The sequence below is a fragment of the Pongo abelii genome, chromosome 5, assembly GCF_028885655.2.
Source record: "Pongo abelii isolate AG06213 chromosome 5, NHGRI_mPonAbe1-v2.0_pri, whole genome shotgun sequence".
Classification (NCBI taxonomy): Eukaryota; Metazoa; Chordata; class Mammalia; order Primates; family Hominidae; genus Pongo; species Pongo abelii.
This window is the reverse complement of record NC_071990.2, coordinates 160,497,864-160,515,223: the sequence shown is the minus strand read 5'-3', so window position 1 is coordinate 160,515,223 and position 17,360 is coordinate 160,497,864. Positions and strand designations below refer to the sequence as shown.

Here is a 17,360-nt window from a genome sequence, read left to right as displayed (position 1 = left end):
TCTCTGAGGAAAAAGGGAGCTTAAATGTGCGTCCCTGGAATTTCTTCTAGCCCTTCCTTTCCTCGGTGACATGGCCACTGCTCTGGGTGGGAATATTTAGAGAAGAGCCCTGACCAGTGGTGGTGATGTCTTTGCCAAGTACACTGTCAGGTCATTGTCATAAATTGATAATATATATATAGAGAGAGACTTCATTTAATAGAAAATAATATTTTAAGGACCACCTTGCTATTTTACTTCTCTAATAATGTTTTGAATATTTTGATAGATTTACCTTTAGCAACATAGTGGTTCTCATCTCAGCCCTCTCCTTGAAAGGATGTTATTTATAACAGGGTGGTTTCTGGATTGCCTTTCTGGAGTAAAACTTGGGCATTCTAACCATATGCTTGCTGGAAACCATAATAATGTAAAATGTAGTCATTGGGTTTTCAGTTGCAACTACATTGATATAATTTTGTATATAAAACAGTTTGTTACTGGGAGCAGCATTGTTCATGTAAGAAAGAAGTTCGCTATGTATAATACATGGAAACAAAGTTACATTTTCAATGTTAGCCATTACTGTGACACTCTAAAAAAGGTTGGTGATGGGGAGAAAGAAGAGCTTAAAAAAACCCACAAACAATTCACTTGCCTCTTGGGCTTTTCTGCTTTGCCTGCCTTGACTGAATTAGAGTATCTGCATTTCTGCACTAAGCTGGTTAAGGTTTGCTAAGTCAATGGTAATGTTTTACAGAGCTTGGCTATTTGTTAGCCAGTATTTGTGGAAAACGACCACTGTCTGTCATAGCTAGTGCTATAATTTATTCAGTTGGCATATTGTTCATGGAGACAGTGAGATAAGGGGATCAGGATCCAGAGAGACTACTAAAATATGTGAGTCCATCTGTTGTGATCTGAGGTTTCATTAGAGAAAACCTGTCTGCTAGTACAATGAATGGAGACTTAGTAAGGATGTTTTTATATAAAGGATTAGAAATCAGCAAAGGTAAATACATTAATCTTTGCCAAACACGTCATGTCCTTTTGCATTTTCCTGATGGCAGGTTCTGCCCCCTGCCGCCCGGGCACTGTTGGTCACAGCATGGCCTTGGCATCAGCTGTGAGCTGGTAAACATGGAAATGTAGGCCCCTCCCAACCTGAGTCAGACCCTTAGCCTGGGGTCCAGGAAACTGTTTTAACAAGCTCCCGGGTGATTTTTTTCAAGTTTGAGCGCCTGGAGGGCCTGTGGATGGATGCATATAAGGTACAGCTGGCCATATGTCTTAAATGACTTCAAAGGGGTGTGAGCGAGGCCTCCTCTTCCCACACCAGACTTCATGAACCATGCCTGGTATTGTCATGTTTTTGTGAGCAGCCGTGAATAGGGCTGGGGAAGAGAGATGTTCAGCCAAGAAAGTCTAAAATAGAATGTTCAGTTATAACAAAACAAATTTTTGTAATTAGAGTGCTGGGTTGTGCTCAGCATCATTGGAGTTAAATGTGGAGCAGTGGCTCACACCTGTAATCCCAGCACTTTGAGAAGCTGAGGTGGGCGGATCCCTTGAGGTCAGGAGTTCGAGACCACCCTGGGCAACATGGTGAAACTCCATCTCTACAAAAAATAGAAAAATTAGCCGGCTGTGGTGGCGGGTGCCTGTGGTCCCGGCTAAGGAGGCTAAGGTGGGAGAATCTCTTGAACCCTGGAGGCAGAGGTTGCAGTGAGCTGAGATTGCACCACTGCACTCCAGCCTGGGCAACAGAGTGAGACCCTTTCTCAAAAAAAGAAAAAAGAAAAAGTGGAGCAGCAAACTAAGTCCCTCTTCCATTGAGGGAGGTTTCTGAAGCAAAGCTGAGCCGGCCTCTCAGCTCTGCCCTGGTGGGGCACCCCATAGCACCCAGAAGCAGTGAGGGCTAAGGCGGCAGAGCGCAGCATGGCCATGCATGATTGGAGCGCCGCTACTGCGTTCATGTCAGTTTGGCAGCTGGCAACTTCTAAGAACATAGAATATTTTCATTTAGAACTTAAAAACAGTAAACCCAAAAAGTTTAGTTTTTAAAAATTCACTTTTGTTTCTCCCTAAAGATTTTTATTCTTTTGAAAATGACCACAGTCTAGTTTGAATGCCATTGTTTTTCAGCTGTTTCTTATTTGCAATTGCTAAAAGCAACAAGGAGCAAGTTAAATGTCCATCACCTGAATGGGTAGACAGAAGTGACAGCCACACAATGGAATATTCCTGGGCAGTAAAAAAGAATGAAGTGCTGGTACATGCTACAACATGAATAACCCTTTTAAACATTATGCTAAGTCATGGGATTCAGTCACAAAAGACTGCATATTATAAAATTCTGTCTCTCTGAAATGTCCAGAATAGGCCAGTCCTTAGAGACAGTAAGTAGATTGGTGGTTTCCAGGGGCTGAGGGATCAGGAGGAATGGGGAGTGACTGCCAGTGGCCATGGAGTTTCTTTTTGGGCTGATGAACTATTCCAAAACTAGATAGCAGTGTCAGTTGCATAACAATATACTAAAAACCACTGAATTATACATTTTACATGGGTCAATTTTATGGTAACTTATATTTCAATAGCTGCTATTTAAAGTACATAGTGACTCAGCATGAAAGGAAAAATACAGTTTTGTCTCTATAATTACCCAATTAAGTGAACCAAAAATAGCAGCTGCAAAGTTTTTAATTCATTTATCATTGGTTGTAAGAATTTTCCCTATCATACTCCCATTTGTGGGAGAAAATTTACTGTATCTACTTCCTATCAGAGCATTTCTAAGTATTTGAAAGGTCTTATCCAAATATTTGAAAGCTGTTAAAAGTTGCTGAAGTGGCACCTTCAGAAGAGGGCTGGAATGTTGGAAAACAGCGTTGACATTTTAAATGATATGGAAGGTCAAGCTCACGATGTAATCTTGGTGGTGGCTGGATGGCCCTACTCAGACTGGTTTTTGAGTAAATGGCAGGTGTGATAATATAGGGATTAATCTGTTATCACTGAATCCACTGCCTGAAATTCAGACATTCAAATGCTCCCATTTGAATTTCCCTTTCCTATTTTACATGGTTTTCCTGATTTTTGAGTACATAAAAAAATTATTGCAAACTTTTTTCCTGCAGTGTTCTGGCCACTGAAATTAAATCTGGTTCTTTTGTCTAAGACTCAAGGGTTGCTCTCCTGTAATGTTTGTGGAGGAACTGATACTGGACTTTTCCCTCCTGTCTTGGGCTTTTATTACAGTTTGAATTTATGCTGTAACAAGTGTGATTGTAAAGGTAATCTTAAACTAAGTTTAAAATATTCAGAGGAAATGGATGCTTCCCAAAGGAAAAATTGCATACCTATATTTATTTACCAAAATGAGGAAAATACCTGGGAAATAATTTGGCCGAATATTCAGCAATTATATTCATAGATTAGAAGCAAAATACAAAATGTAATTGTCAACTTGGTATCTTTTTCATTCCTTAGACTCTTAGAAGGCATTTTAAGATGGCATTTTGATAAAATTAAACTGGGAAGATTCAGAAATCATGTTTTCCCAACTATATTCTGAAAAATGCTAGTTCCCTGGGATGCTCCCTGGAAATAACCTGTGGGCAGAAAAATCTGTGAAGTGGAGACTGTGGCCCTGTCTTGGGCTGCCACTGTTGGCATCAACGTGGCAGACAGGCAACAGCCTTTCAGCTAAAGAAGGAAGAAACAGAAAACCCCACCTTAACCGCTGCAGAGTTACGTGACCTCCAAACACTGCCCCCCACAGCATATCCCCATTTTTGTCCCTTTCCCTTTCAAAGCCAAATAATTTCAAAGAGAACTACATAGCTGCTGGCTTGGGATGGTGTCAAAAGCCAGGCAAGATGATTTTAAGTCATAGAATGATCGAGCTGGAAGATGCTCACAGATTAAATGGTCTCCAGCCACTCGGTATCAGCAGCAAGGGAGAGGAATAGGGTTGACCTGAGTGAGGCTGGGGCCACCCCTGCCGCCAGGCCTGTGTGCCAGGCTCAGGTGCTCCAGGGAATGAGCAAAGAGGATGTTGGGTTTATTTTGTTTTAGTAAGGCGAATTGTTACTGAGTTTATTTAAAAACAAAGCAGCTTGGGGTTTAATACCTTGCACGTTCGTTGCATTGGGGTGGTAACACCTGTGCTGTCGTGTGTCTGCCTGGAGGGGTACTTTTCCTCTTGGGAAAGCGAACACAGGTGTGTTGTCCCTTCTCCGTGAAAACACTCTACTTGGTGGCCTTGAATAGCATTCTAGTGGGTTACTTTTCTCCTAGTGGTCAGACAGTATTTATTGGACCTCTGGTTCCATTGGCATGTGTCCCCTAAGAAGGGAGACCCTTCAGGGGGTACTTATACCTCTACTGTCCGATGGCACTGGCTGTGTCACACCTGGCCTGTGGGCTTTGAACCTAGCGTTTCAGAGTGGGAAAAGGCCTCAAGCCATCTAGTCCAAACTCTACCTGCAGATCAGGTAACTGATGCCCAGTGGCAGGAAGTCATCAGCTAGGGGTCCTCAGATTACAGAGCTAGCTCTCAAACCCAGGCCTTCTGCCTCCCGTGTCTTGCCTTCCAGTGATTCCCAAATTTGGCCTCCTCAAAGTCACTTGTGGAAGTGACAGCTTCCTGGGCTGAGGGTGTTTGAAAAGCTTCTGTGGGGATTCTGATGGTGAGGCTGATGTGGGAAGCACTATGGTGTGTGATCACTGTTTGAGGCACACCCATCTTCATTAATGTGTAAGCCACTCAGGGATAGGGAGGGCTAATGCCTCTCTGTACTCACAGTGCCCATCATGGTGCCTGGCACACCTTGCAGTAGTTAATTGGTATTTGTGGATCGAATGAACATGTTAGGTGCCCACTAGCAGGGGTTGGTCCTGTAGTCTGTGGCCATGGAACATTAGAAGAATAAAGCTACTGTGGTTCATCCTGTAGTATAGTAAGTTCGAGCTGAGCTAACCTGTAATAACACAAATATAATTTTTTGTTTAAAGTTTTTAAAAGTTAGAGACTGGTTCTTGCTATGTTGCCCAGGGTAGTCTGAAACTCCTTGCCTTGAGATCCTCCTGCCTTGGCTCCCCAGAGTCCTGCGATTACAGGCCTGAGCCATTATACCTGGCCAACAAACAGAATTATTTATTTATTTATTTATTTATTTTTTGCAATGGAGTCTCACCCTGTCACCCAGGCTGGAGTGCAGTGGCGCGATCTTGGCTCACTGCAACCTCCGCCTCCCAGGTTCAAGCGATTCTCTCTCCTCAGCCTCCTGAGTAGCTGGGATTACAGGTGTGTGCCACCACATTTGGCTAATTTTTGTATTTTTAGTAGAGATGGGGTTTTACCATGTTGGCCAGGGCTGGTCTTGAACTCCTGGCATCAAGTGATCTGCCTGCCTGGGCCCCCCAAAGTGCTATGATTACAGGTGTGAGCCACTGCGCCTGGCCTAGAATTTTTTAAAGAGTAGGTTATTAAGCAAAGGGAGAGTAGAAACAGTATTGGTTTTTCATTAGCTTCATCTGTACCGTCAACCACATGGTTCTTTTTGTCTTGGGAGTGGTACAGGAGTAAAGTTAAACTTAAATCACCACCACCACCCCCAAGCAAAGCATTACTTTAAAAAGTTTTTAATATTTTGGCAAACCTGAGAGAAATATTGCCCTTTTTTGGGTAGATCTTAGATGACTAACTGCTTACTATACACACACCTGTACCACACATGTGATTGCGTTGCCCTCACTGAACATGGTTTTTGATAACAGTGTGTAATCTGGGGGGAATTACTAAGACAAAAACTGCAGACCACGTGCTCTTTTTCTCCAGTCTGCACATAGTTTGGATATGTGTGGTGGTATGTTTAAGCCCATGGACTTGAGTTTTTTGTGGGACAATCCTTGTGTGTATCAGAATCACACAGTCCCAGTACCACCTTATTCCTCTGGCATTATTGAAGATACAAGAACCAGTTAGCATTCAAATATGTTGAGTTCACTAAAGACAGTTGCTGATGAGGGAAACCTAACACCCTGATAATAAAATGGAAAGTTGGGATTTAGATGTGTTTTCTCAATTGCTGAAGCCTGGTGGTGCTGGTGGTAGTGCTGGTGGTGGTTTTGAGTCTCGCTGTATCGCCCAGGCTGGAGTGCAGTGGCACGATCTTGCTCACTGCAACCTCTGCCTCCCAGGTTCAAGCAATTCTCCTGCCTCAGCCTCCCAAGAAGCTGGGACTATGTACGGGCATGTGGCACCACGCGCGGCTAATTTTTGTATTTTAGGTAGAGACGGGGCTTCACTATGTTGGCCAGGCTGGTCTCAAATGCCTGACCTCAAGTGAGCCACCCGCCTTGGCCTCCCAAAGTGCTAGGATTACAGGCGTGAACCACTGCATCTGGCCCCAAAGTCTGTTTTTTTTTTCCCAAGCCCTTGGATAAGCAGACAAAGTATGCATGTAAATGGTCCTGTCATCTCAGTGAATGTCTCATTTTAAACTTTGGTGAAAGCTTATGCTGTATTGTAGCACATTATTTTATCTATAACATTGAAAATAATTGTATTTCTAAACATGGAACTGTTTATCATGCAGTAGGGTAAGGCAGTGCCATGCTGTGGTCCTTAATCTGGGGAGGATCTCCTCCCTTTTCCCCATAGAGCATTTGGAAATGTGTGTGTGGATGGGGTTGCTTTTAGATGTTCCAGTGACTGGGGACACTCAGTCATTGGATGGCTTAAGGATGCTAAACGTTCCTGAGTGCTTGGGATAGTCTTACAGAATGAATACTTGTGCTGTCCAGAATGACAAGAGCACCCCCAGTGGGAAACACTAGTAGGGTAATGACTAATCAAGTAACAGACACGCCCTTTAACTTAAAGCAGCTCATTAACATAGCATTCATTTACCTGTTTAGATTTTGAGTATCTTCTCTTCAATCTCTATGTAAAGATATAGATTGTAGAGCCTATGTATGAATATATACATATATTAAAATTGTGATTCTAAGAAGGGGTTCTTAAGGTTCTGGTGTGTCCCCAAATCAGAACTGGAAATTATTCCTTTTAACAGGGCCAGTGGATTCCTATTGCTGGTCCCAGTTTTATTACTGCAGTGCCAGAACATTATTTTTATTTTTATTATTTTTATTTTTATTTCTATTTTTTTAAAAGAGGATCTCACTCTTTCATTCAGGCTGGAGTGCAGTGGCTCGATCATAGCTCACTGCACTCCAGCCTGAATGATTTTTTGTAGAGAGATGGGGTCTTGACTTGTTGCCCAGGCTGGTCTCAAATTCCTGGACTCAAGTGATCTGCCTGCCTTGGTTTCCCACAGTGCTGGGATTACAGGCGTGAGCCAATGGGCCTGGCCTCCCTGATCTTTAGACTTGGCAATCATTGTTTGAGGTTGTGTACCATAGGGAATGATTGCCCATGGGTGTTGGAGCATAGGTAAAAAATTTTGTGGAATGATCGGACCAGCTAAGACTTGGCATTGTGTTGGAGGTGTTGGTGCTCTGATGAAGTCCTTTTGATAGGAGGTGTAGATTTGTTGACTCATGCAGACCTTCTCAGTAGCTTACTTTTTTTTTTTTTTTTTTTTTTTTGAGACAGAGTCTTGCCCTGTTGCCCAGGCTGGAATGCAGTGGCCCGATCTCGGCTCACTGCAAGCTCTGCCTCCCGGGTTCACGTCATTCTTCTGCCTCAGCCTCCCGGATAGCTGGGACTACAGGCGCCCGCCACCACACCTGGCTAATTTTTTGTATTTTTAGTAGAGATGGGGTTTCACCATGTTAGCCAGGATGATCTTGATCTCCTGACCTCATGATCCGCCTGCCTCAGCCTCCCAAAGTGCTGGGATTACAGGTGTGAGCCACCGTGCCCAGCCAATTTTTAAGTTCACTTTCTACACACTACTGGGTTGTTACAACCAACCTCAGTAAAAGTATCCGTTTTACAAGTTACTTGCTTTTTCAGGCCAGGCACAGTGGCTCACATATATAATCCCAGCACTTTGGGAGGCCAAGGCGGGCGAATCACTAGAGGTCAGGAGTTCGAGACCAGCCTGGCCAACATGGTGAAACCCTGTCTCTACTCAAATTACAAAATTTAGCTGGGTGTAGTGGCTGGCACCTGTAATCCCAGCTGCTTGGGAGGCCGAGGCAGGAGAATCGTTTGAACCCAGGAGGCAGAGGTTGCAGTGAGCTGAGATGGTGCCACTGCACTCCAACCTGGGCGACAGAGTGAGACTCCGTCTCAAAAAAAGAAAACAAGTTACTTTTTCAAAGGGTTGTGTGAACTTTCAGTCAGATATGAAACTGTTCCAGAACCAAAAATAAGTTATTCTAAATTCCTGCTAATCGGTTTGCAAAATGCTTAATATCTTTTTAATGTTAATTATTAGCTTTGGTTTCAGGAGATGTCATTTTCACACTGTCTTCAAACTTAGAAGAGACTCAGGTTTAGAATTTGGAGTCTGGGCCGGGCACGGTGGCTCATGCCTGTAATACATCCCAGCACTTTGAGAGGCTGAGGCGGGGGGACGACAAGGTCAGGAGATCGAGACCATCCTGGCTAACACGTTGAAACCCTGTCTCTACTAAAAATACAAAAAATTAGCTGGGTGTGGTGGTGGGCACCTGTAGTCCCAGCTACTCGGGAGGCTAAGGCAGGAGAATGGCATGAACCCGGGAGGTGGAGCTTGCAGTGAGCCAAGATCACACCACTGAACTCCAGCCTGGGTGACAGACTCCGTCTCAAAAAAAAAAAAAATTGGAGTCTGAAATCTCATGTGCATGGACTCTGGTCATTTGTCTTCGTCCTAACCAGGTAGTGGCCTTCAGTTCTAATTGTACTTGGGGTTCCCACTTCTGAACCAGTAGATAGCAGAGAAAGAAAGGCGGCATACCCAGGGTCCTGCATTTGTGAGCAAACGCCCCTCCACTTTAGTTTTGAGTGTGTTATGTCATTGTTGGCTTCTGTGTATGTAGCTGGAGCTACATTTGTTATTGAGATATTTGACTTGGGGCTGGTTTTCCCATCTCTAATACATGCCCTCGGAACCACAATTGAGAGAAATGCGTGCTTTATTTTATGCTTCATAACAGCCATTTTGTGATTTTAAAAAATTATCAGCAGGAAATGAAAGAAAAGTAGGTTTTTATATTTTAGTATGATTAAAGACTTTAAAACATGTCTCGTTGCCTCTCAGTAAACTTGAGTTCTTTAACTTCTGGACTTGGGATTGTGGAGAAAACTTTTAAAACAAGATCTGGAAAACGATACTACTTTACTTGTTATACCAGTCAGGGAGCCTTTAAGGCATATTGGATGTATATCAGAGGATCTCTCAATCATAATCATCACAGTCTTAAATGTTATTGGGACGGGGGTGGGAGCAGGTGGGGAGACTAATTATGTTCCTGAAGTAGGAAGTGACATTTGGTGAGTGCTTAATATTTCTAGTTCCCTGGCTGGATAACGAAACCTCTGTCGCCAAATACTGGCACAGGTAATACATCCTTATTACATTTACACCCGTGTTAGGAAGAATCCGGGATAGGTATCTCTCCAGCTTCTGTATATTTCACTTGAAAAATAGTGAGAAGCAAGCATTTCTTAATATTAAGCATTATAGTCGCTATGTGGCTCTGCTGTTTTCTTTGGGACAGTGACATGAAGTAGCCAGATTTGAGTGTTTTTCATATGCTTTAGTAAATTTGGGTTTTCTCAAGTGATAAATTTGAAAACTGCCTTGATGTAAGTGGGTTGTTTTGTTGTTGTTGCTGTGTGTTTTTTTTTTTGTTTGTTTTGAGATGGAGTCTTGCTCCGTTGCCCAGGCTGGAGTGCAGTGGCACAATCTTGGCTCACTGCAACCTCCGCCTCCTGGGTTCAAGCGATTCTCCTGCCTCAGCTTCCTGAGTAGCTGGGACTACAGGCGTGCGCCACCATGCCCAGCTAATTTTGTATTTTTAATAGAGATAGGGCTTCACCATGTTGGCCAGGCTGGTCTTGAAGTCCTTACCTCAAGTGGTCCACCTGCCTCGGTCTCCCGAAGTGCTGGGATTACAGGTGTGAGTCAGTGCGCCCGACAGTGTTTAGTTTTTTTAAAACAACTACATGGCAACATTAGAAATATTTTAAGGCCCTCCCATCTCCACCTCCTCAATTCTGTGTCTCACCATCCTCATACTATTCCCATTTTTACATTTTGTTTTCATCTCTTGTCTAAATAGATCTCACATTTGCATTGAGAGAGTGTTGCTTGTCATATTTTTGATTTCAGAAGCAATCTGCCCAGTTTCTACCATTTTCATAATTATAATTTAATATCACTACATAATCCATTTTTTATGTGTCTTTGGACATTTCACCATTTCTCTCTCACTGTGGTTTCTAAGGTTGATTCAAACCTTCTGGTTCAAAGCTCTTTCTCTCTTCCCTTCTCTGACTTTCTTGGTGCCTTGGGAGCCCTCCTGCCTCCCTTGGCTGTCGTAAGGCTCATATGAGACGGTGCTTGGAAAAATAGGTTAAAGTATTGTTTTAACAAAAAAGAAAAAAACTGCTTAGGTTGGGCAAGGTGGCCCATGCCTGTAATCTCAGCACTATGGGAGGCTGAGATGGGAGGCTTGCTTGAGCTTAGGAGCTCAAGACCAGCCTGGGCGACATAGTGAGACCCCATCTCTACAAAAAGTAAAAAACAAAACGAGCTAGGCATGGTGGCACCTATAGTGCCAGCTACTCAAGAGGCTGAGGTGGGAGGCGTTCATGTGAGCCTGGGAGGTCATGACTGTAGTGAGCTGTGATCGCGCCACTGCAGTCCAGCTTGGGTGACAGAGCAAGACCCTGTCTCAAAGAAAAGAGAAAAACTGCTTAGACCTAAGTGTCAGTGTGCTTTATTAAAGCAAAGAGGCTGCGTTTGGTTCGCACTGTGCGCCTGCTGAGGTGTCCCCAGCCATCTGCAGTCAGGAGTGGTGTATGGCTTCCTGACTAGCACAGGAACTGATGTCAGGCATGTGCTGTCGCCACACTGAGGAGCAGCTTATGTAGAAGGTGCAGGAGGTTATTAGAAGAAAAGAATACTCAGTTAAGCATAATTTGTTTCATTCTGTTTTTCAGATCAATGTCCGAGTTACCACCATGGATGCAGAGCTGGAGTTTGCAATCCAGCCAAATACAACTGGAAAACAGCTTTTTGATCAGGTTGGTCTCTGAACTTGAGAGTTAACTCCACCTACAAAAAAAAAAAAAACTGTTTTGCAACATTTCAGTTGTTTTGTTTGCGAAGCATATTATCTTGTTTTACTCACTTGAGGTAATAGATGAGAAGGATCTTTTAAAAGGTGAAAGTATTTCATGATAGCATTTTAAAACGCATTAACAGACATGTATATCATGCCTAGGAGGTGTATGAAAGCACACAGCTGTCTGTTGTATAAAGTCAGGCGGATTCAGTGTGTTACCAGGCATGGAAGCAAAGGACTGAAAAGAGAGTGATTGTGCTTGTCAGTGTAAGGAGGTGCTGGCCTGTGTGTCTCTCACCCTGTATTAGAGACGCGGCTTCCTACCCTCAGCTGCCTCCACCTCCAGAGTAGAACCCCTCTCACTGCGTGGATGAGTGAACCTTAGTTGTCTCAGTTGCTGCAGCTTCTCACTTCTAAGTGATCGTACCTGAACATCTATGAAAAGAAGAAATGAAGATTTAGAGAAATAATCCACTTCTTAAAATTGGAAGATTTTTAAAATCAAGTATTTATTAGTGATATTACTACTTACTTATTAAATACTTTTTTCCCCAATAATAGCTGCTCCAAATACAGTTTTTTTTTTTCTTTGAGACTGAATCTCACTCTGTTGCCCAGGCTGGAGTGCAGTGGTGCAATCTCAGCTCACTGCAACCTCTGTCTCACAGGTTCAAGCAATTCTTCTGCATCAACTCCCTGAATAGCTGGGATTACAGGCACGCACTACCACGCCCTGCTAATTTTTGTATTTTTAATAGAGACAGGATTTCGCCATGTTTGCCAGGCTAGTCTCGAACTCCTGAATTCAAGTGATCCACCTGCCTTGGCCTCCCAAAGTGCTGGGATTACAGGTGTTAGCCACCACGCTCAGCTTACAGCCTTCCCCCATCCCTTTTGGGTGAGTGGGAAGAGGGGAAGAACAGGTCAGTCCTGGGAATTTAATAAACAGATTTCTAGAGCTTTAGGGAGCCTCTGGCCTCCCTGCACCCTTCAGATGAAGAAACAGGCCCAGATCAGGAGTTAATTTGGAATTTTAGGATTTACTTTAAGCAAATGTTCTGTATACCTGAGTTGTCATTTCTAATGTATTCAACCTTCTCTGGCATTAAATATGATAGAAGCCATGTATTTGAAGGATGGTAGCATTTTTTTAAGTTTAACATTATATATCATGGGATTTTAAATTACACATCTATGTATATGTAAATAGTCGAACTTGTCTGGGACTCAGTTTAGATGATGTTCAACAAGTGTCCACGGCAAGTTCGACTATCACTGCTTTTCTGTTTCCAAGACACTCATGAGACTAAGCAGCTCAGGACTCCTCTGTAATGCACAAAAGAGACTTGAAAATGTGAAATCCTTGCTGTGACCTAGGGTCGGGATTCTACCTTCGCTGTATCAGAATGTCCCATTTCTGGAGGCCTATAAGATGCAGGTTCCTCTGGGCACCCCTGTGCATTGACACCCTTCCGTCCCAGAAGTCTGCCTTGCCTCTTTCCCTGCCTTTCCTAGGATTTCTTTGTCCCTGTTCCTAGTAAGTCAGACCCCTGGGCCAGCTGGCTGAGAGGCAGAGGCAGGCAGCCAGAGGAGGCTCAGGTGTGGCACTGGATGCTTTAGTCTTCCGCATGAGCACACCTGACAGGCAGCGATGCACCCACCGCACTGTTCCCTGGGGGGCTGTGGGCTCCCATGGTTCCGTGTGTGCTGGCCATAACCCGCCCTGCTGAGTTTCATGCAGGAGAGCATCCTGGAGTACAAAGGAGTAGGAGTGAGATTTTCTAAGATTTGAAGGTAGAACCCTGAATCTGCTCAAATTTATGTTAAAAATAAGTCGTTCATGGCTTTGAGATAATAGCCTCGGTTAGTAACAAGTTATTTGAGTGCAAAAAAAGGTGTTGCCCAGTGGTTGGACTGAGCAGATGTCCTGGTTTCCTGGGGACTCTGCTAGACCATGTGATGAACGACAGCCAAAAGCTGTTGCCCTTTTGAGTGAGTTTCTCATGACTGTTGGGTCTCTCTCTCTCTTACGCAGGTGGTGAAGACTATCGGCCTCCGGGAAGTGTGGTACTTTGGCCTCCAGTATATGGATAATAAAGGATTTCCTACCTGGCTGAAGCTGGATAAGAAGGTAAGTCAGGATTAACTATTTACAGGCTGTGGATTGGGTGTTGGTCTGCTTCGTCGATAAGGAAACTGGAGCAACTCACCCTGTCTTTTGTTTTCTGTTCCTTTTTGTTTGTGTAAGAGTTTTTTACAGACAAAAAGGTTGCAAGTTTCCAGTAAATGGGGATATCGATTGGAAACCAGATCTGGCATTTCTCCATACTGCTCACTCATTGGAGCATATGATGGTTAATTGCATAGCTTTTAGTTGACCGTAGTTTTTTCAATGAGATTGTTAATCTTATAAACTGTGAATCATCTACCATCTTGTAAGAACCTGTTATTGCTTTGTTTGAACCTGTGACGGATTATCTTCCAACTTTTAAAGATTGGATAATTCCATTAACCAACCGTAAAGAAAAGTAGTAAGATAAACATTTTTTCTTCAAACTCTGAAAATTATCCTGTTTTTTGAAACCCCCACTGTCCTCCCAAGTCACAGCAACAAGTTAAAAAGATGATGGGAGGTGGGGAAGAGTGGAGGAGCAGGAGGAATTCTTAACCGTAAGTTTTGGGGTCCAGGACCCGATTGGCATGTGGCCAGATTCCAGGTCACTGGGGTCATTTCCCAATTTGAGTTCTCTAGAATTGATATCATCATCCCATGAGGACTGGGGCTTAGAGAGGCAGTAGCTTTGATTTCCAGCTGAGCACAAGAGTGTGATAGTACTTGTTTGTTTGTTTTTTTTTGTTGTTGTTTTGAGATGGAGTGTTGCTCTGTCGCCCAGGCTGGAGTGCAGTGGTGCGATCTTGGCTCACTGCAACCTCCACCTCCTGGGTTCAAGCAATTCTCCTGCCTCAGCGTCCCAAGTAGCTGGGACTACAGCTGCATGCCACCATGCCCGGCTAATTTTTTTGTATTTTTAATAGAGATGAGGTTTCACCATGTTGGTCAGGCTGGTCTCGAACTCCTGACCTCGTGATCCGCCCACCTCAGCCTCCCAAAGTGCTGGGATTACAGGCATGAGCCACCATGCCCGGCCTGTTTTTTTGTTTTTGTTTGTTGTTGTTTTTTAAGAAGAGACAGGGTCTTGCTCTGTCACCCAGGCTGGAGTGCAGTGGTGCCGTCATAGCTCACTGCAGTCTCGAACTCCTGAGCTCCAGGGTTCCTCCTGCTCAGCTTCTTGAGTAACTGGGACTATAAGTATGCACCACCATCCCCAGCTAACTTTTTTTTTTTAAATGTTGTAGAGATGGGATCTCTTCTACATTGCCCAGGCTGGTCTCAAACTCCTGGGCTCAAGTGATCCTCCTGCCTTGGCCTCCCAAAGCACTGGGATTGTAGGCATGAGCCACCATGTCTGGCCTGTGATAGCACTTTTGACTAACCTTTTTTTGTCTGGAGTGCTAAAAAGATGACTTTAAGAATAAACATCTCCTGAAAACTGGCCTGAGGGCCCCATTGAGTCTTGGTTAGAAGCCTGTGTTGGGGACAGTGGGCCTTCGTCTTCCGGATTTGTGTGGAGAGTGTGGCTTGCTTTGTCCAGGTGTCTGCCCAGGAGGTCAGGAAGGAGAATCCCCTCCAGTTCAAGTTCCGGGCCAAGTTCTACCCTGAAGATGTGGCTGAGGAGCTCATCCAGGACATCACCCAGAAACTTTTCTTCCTCCAAGTGAAGGAGGGAATCCTTAGCGACGAGATCTACTGCCCCCCTGAGACTGCCGTGCTCTTGGGGTCTTACGCTGTGCAGGCTAAGTTTGGGGACTACAACAAAGAAGTACACAAGTCTGGGTACCTCAGCTCTGAGCGGCTGATCCCTCAAAGGTGAGCACAGGCTGACCCGGCCTGGGCAGGAGCAGTCATGCCGTCCTCGGCAGGGAGAAGTGATTGCCTTGGAAGCACAGTTTAAAAATACAAGGACTTCGCCAGTGTCAAGTGCTCCTTCACGCTAGTCATTAAGGCACTGACCAGCTACCTGAAACATAGCCAGGGAAGGCGAGCTGCCATTCCTCATGGAAACTAAAGCGTGGCCGTGTCCTGTGGGAACGCAGCAACATAGCAAACTTGTTGACCTGACTGCTTAGCTCCTCCTGGGGTGTGATAGGTTGGCCCCTGTGAAATCTGTTTTTATTTAGTAATGGTCACAAATTTACCCCATTTGGAAGAAGAGGCCACTTAAAATACCTTCTTAGTTTTTCCAGCAGAACTAAGTTCTTGTTCAAAATGCTAAGTCTTCCAGATTAACTGTCATAAATAGAAATGCTACACATCAGGAAATAGAAACCAAAGCTCTTTGGGATTGATTGATTTGAATGGAAAGTAAGGGTTTGAATGTGGGTGGCAAGTGGGCCTCGTTCCTTGCCTGTCACATTCCTTAAGGATGACACTCCTGTTTCCTTTTGCATTCCAGAGTCATGGACCAGCACAAACTTACCAGGGACCAGTGGGAGGACCGGATCCAGGTGTGGCATGCGGAACACCGCGGGATGCTCAAGTGAGTGCTGTGCCCTGCTGTTGGGATCTGGCCATCTCCGTGCGCTCCAGCGTGTCTTTTCCTGTGACTCTAGTTAGTGCTTTAAAGGGCTCTGTGTCAGGCCTTGTGAAGACCTTGAGGGAACCGAGTTAAAAGTGGGGTTTTCTTAGGGAAGAGGTTTTTTGTTTTTTGTTTTTTGTTTTTTTAAAAAAAAAAAAAAAACACAGCCAGGTGTCTTGCCCGGGGAAAGAAGCAGTTTAGCTCAAGGCTTCAGGTTCTAAAAGCTTACACCCTCCCTTTGTAGAAAGTGTTATGTCTAAACTTCATCTTAGTCAGAGGGGCATTGTTCACCTGCAATCAGCATTATTCTGTCAAAGAGGTGCTGGTTTGCTCATTATATGAAGGTACTTGTCTTACAAGGTATATATAAATGAAAAAGGATCCCAAGTGAGAAATGCTGATGTCAGAGAACCTGGACGTGGGGCTATTAATGTAAGACATGGCCGGGCCACCTGATTCTGGGTGTTCTCATCATAGAGCCTCGTCTCTGGCCTAGTCTTGCGACTCTGCATTATTTCAGCTTCTGAAGTTTGTTTGAGGTTTGAGCCTCAGATTTTGTGCTTCAGGGTTTCCTGTCTGGCCCAAGTATCCTTTATGGAAGGAAGACAACTCAAAGCCTATGAGGAGGGTTGTGGGAGTCCCAGAAGACATGTGTGGGCAAGAGAAAAAGGAGGATTGTGCCGAGTGATAAAATTTAAAAACCTGTCAGAGAAACCAGTGTGACTCAGTTCTTCCTCAAAGTGTGGGGTTTGGTGGTGAGGCTCCAGGGCAGCATGGAGCCCACCCCAGGCATAGCTTCTGGGCTGTATGGGTCCCCTCCTCACCAGTCGGCTGCCCGGCCCCTGCCTGTCTGCACGCAGTACGCAGCGTTGAGCCCATCCTACACAAGGCGCCTTAATTTAAAAATAGTGGAAAGGTTTTACTGTTCTGGATATTGAGTGCTACCAGTGACTCTGCCTGTTTCACTCTCCCCAATTAGAGATAATGCTATGTTGGAATACCTGAAGATTGCTCAGGACCTGGAAATGTATGGAATCAACTATTTCGAGATAAAAAACAAGAAAGGAACAGACCTTTGGCTTGGAGTTGATGCCCTTGGGCTGAATATTTACGAGAAAGATGATAAGTGAGTTGAAGTTCACAGTTATCTTCAGTAGGTGGGTGGTGGGCCTGGAAAACAATGGCAAAATGGCAAATTTGTGGGTTATTTTTGAAGTATTTATTTAGTAACTTACTATCCCAAAGTAGGAATCTTTTTAAGGGCTTTTGGACTGCTGTGGCCCTCTCAAAGGATGGTCCAGAGGTGTGGGTTACCCTCTCTCATGGTGGGCAGGGCCAATAGTGGGTTCAGGCCTGATAGAGGAAGGCAGAATAGAGCAGAGGCTGCCTCTCCTCCCCCTGCCTCTGAGGTTCCACCCCAGCTGCCTGCAGGTACCAGCACATCCATCCATAGCTACTTCGCAGGCAGCCCAGCCAGTGCTCGACTCCTGGCTC

The 17,360-nt window shown here is 44.5% G+C and overlaps 1 protein-coding gene across 2 annotated transcripts in view; it reads left to right on the top strand.

Moving 5' to 3' along the window:
- The window catches only part of EZR (ezrin), a 53,151-nt gene that overhangs the window by 18,516 nt on the left and 17,275 nt on the right, over window positions 1-17,360 (top strand). The window contains exons 3-7 of one of the 2 annotated variants that reach the window (XM_002817526.6): window positions 11,105-11,188; window positions 13,265-13,360; window positions 14,883-15,157; window positions 15,744-15,827; window positions 16,846-16,992. In XM_002817526.6, the coding sequence (XP_002817572.1) occupies window positions 11,105-11,188; window positions 13,265-13,360; window positions 14,883-15,157; window positions 15,744-15,827; window positions 16,846-16,992 (686 nt within the window). Of the gene's footprint in view, window positions 1-11,104; window positions 11,189-13,264; window positions 13,361-14,882; window positions 15,158-15,743; window positions 15,828-16,845; window positions 16,993-17,360 lie in introns of those variants that run through there. The other variant, XM_009242406.4, reaches the window with a different exon arrangement.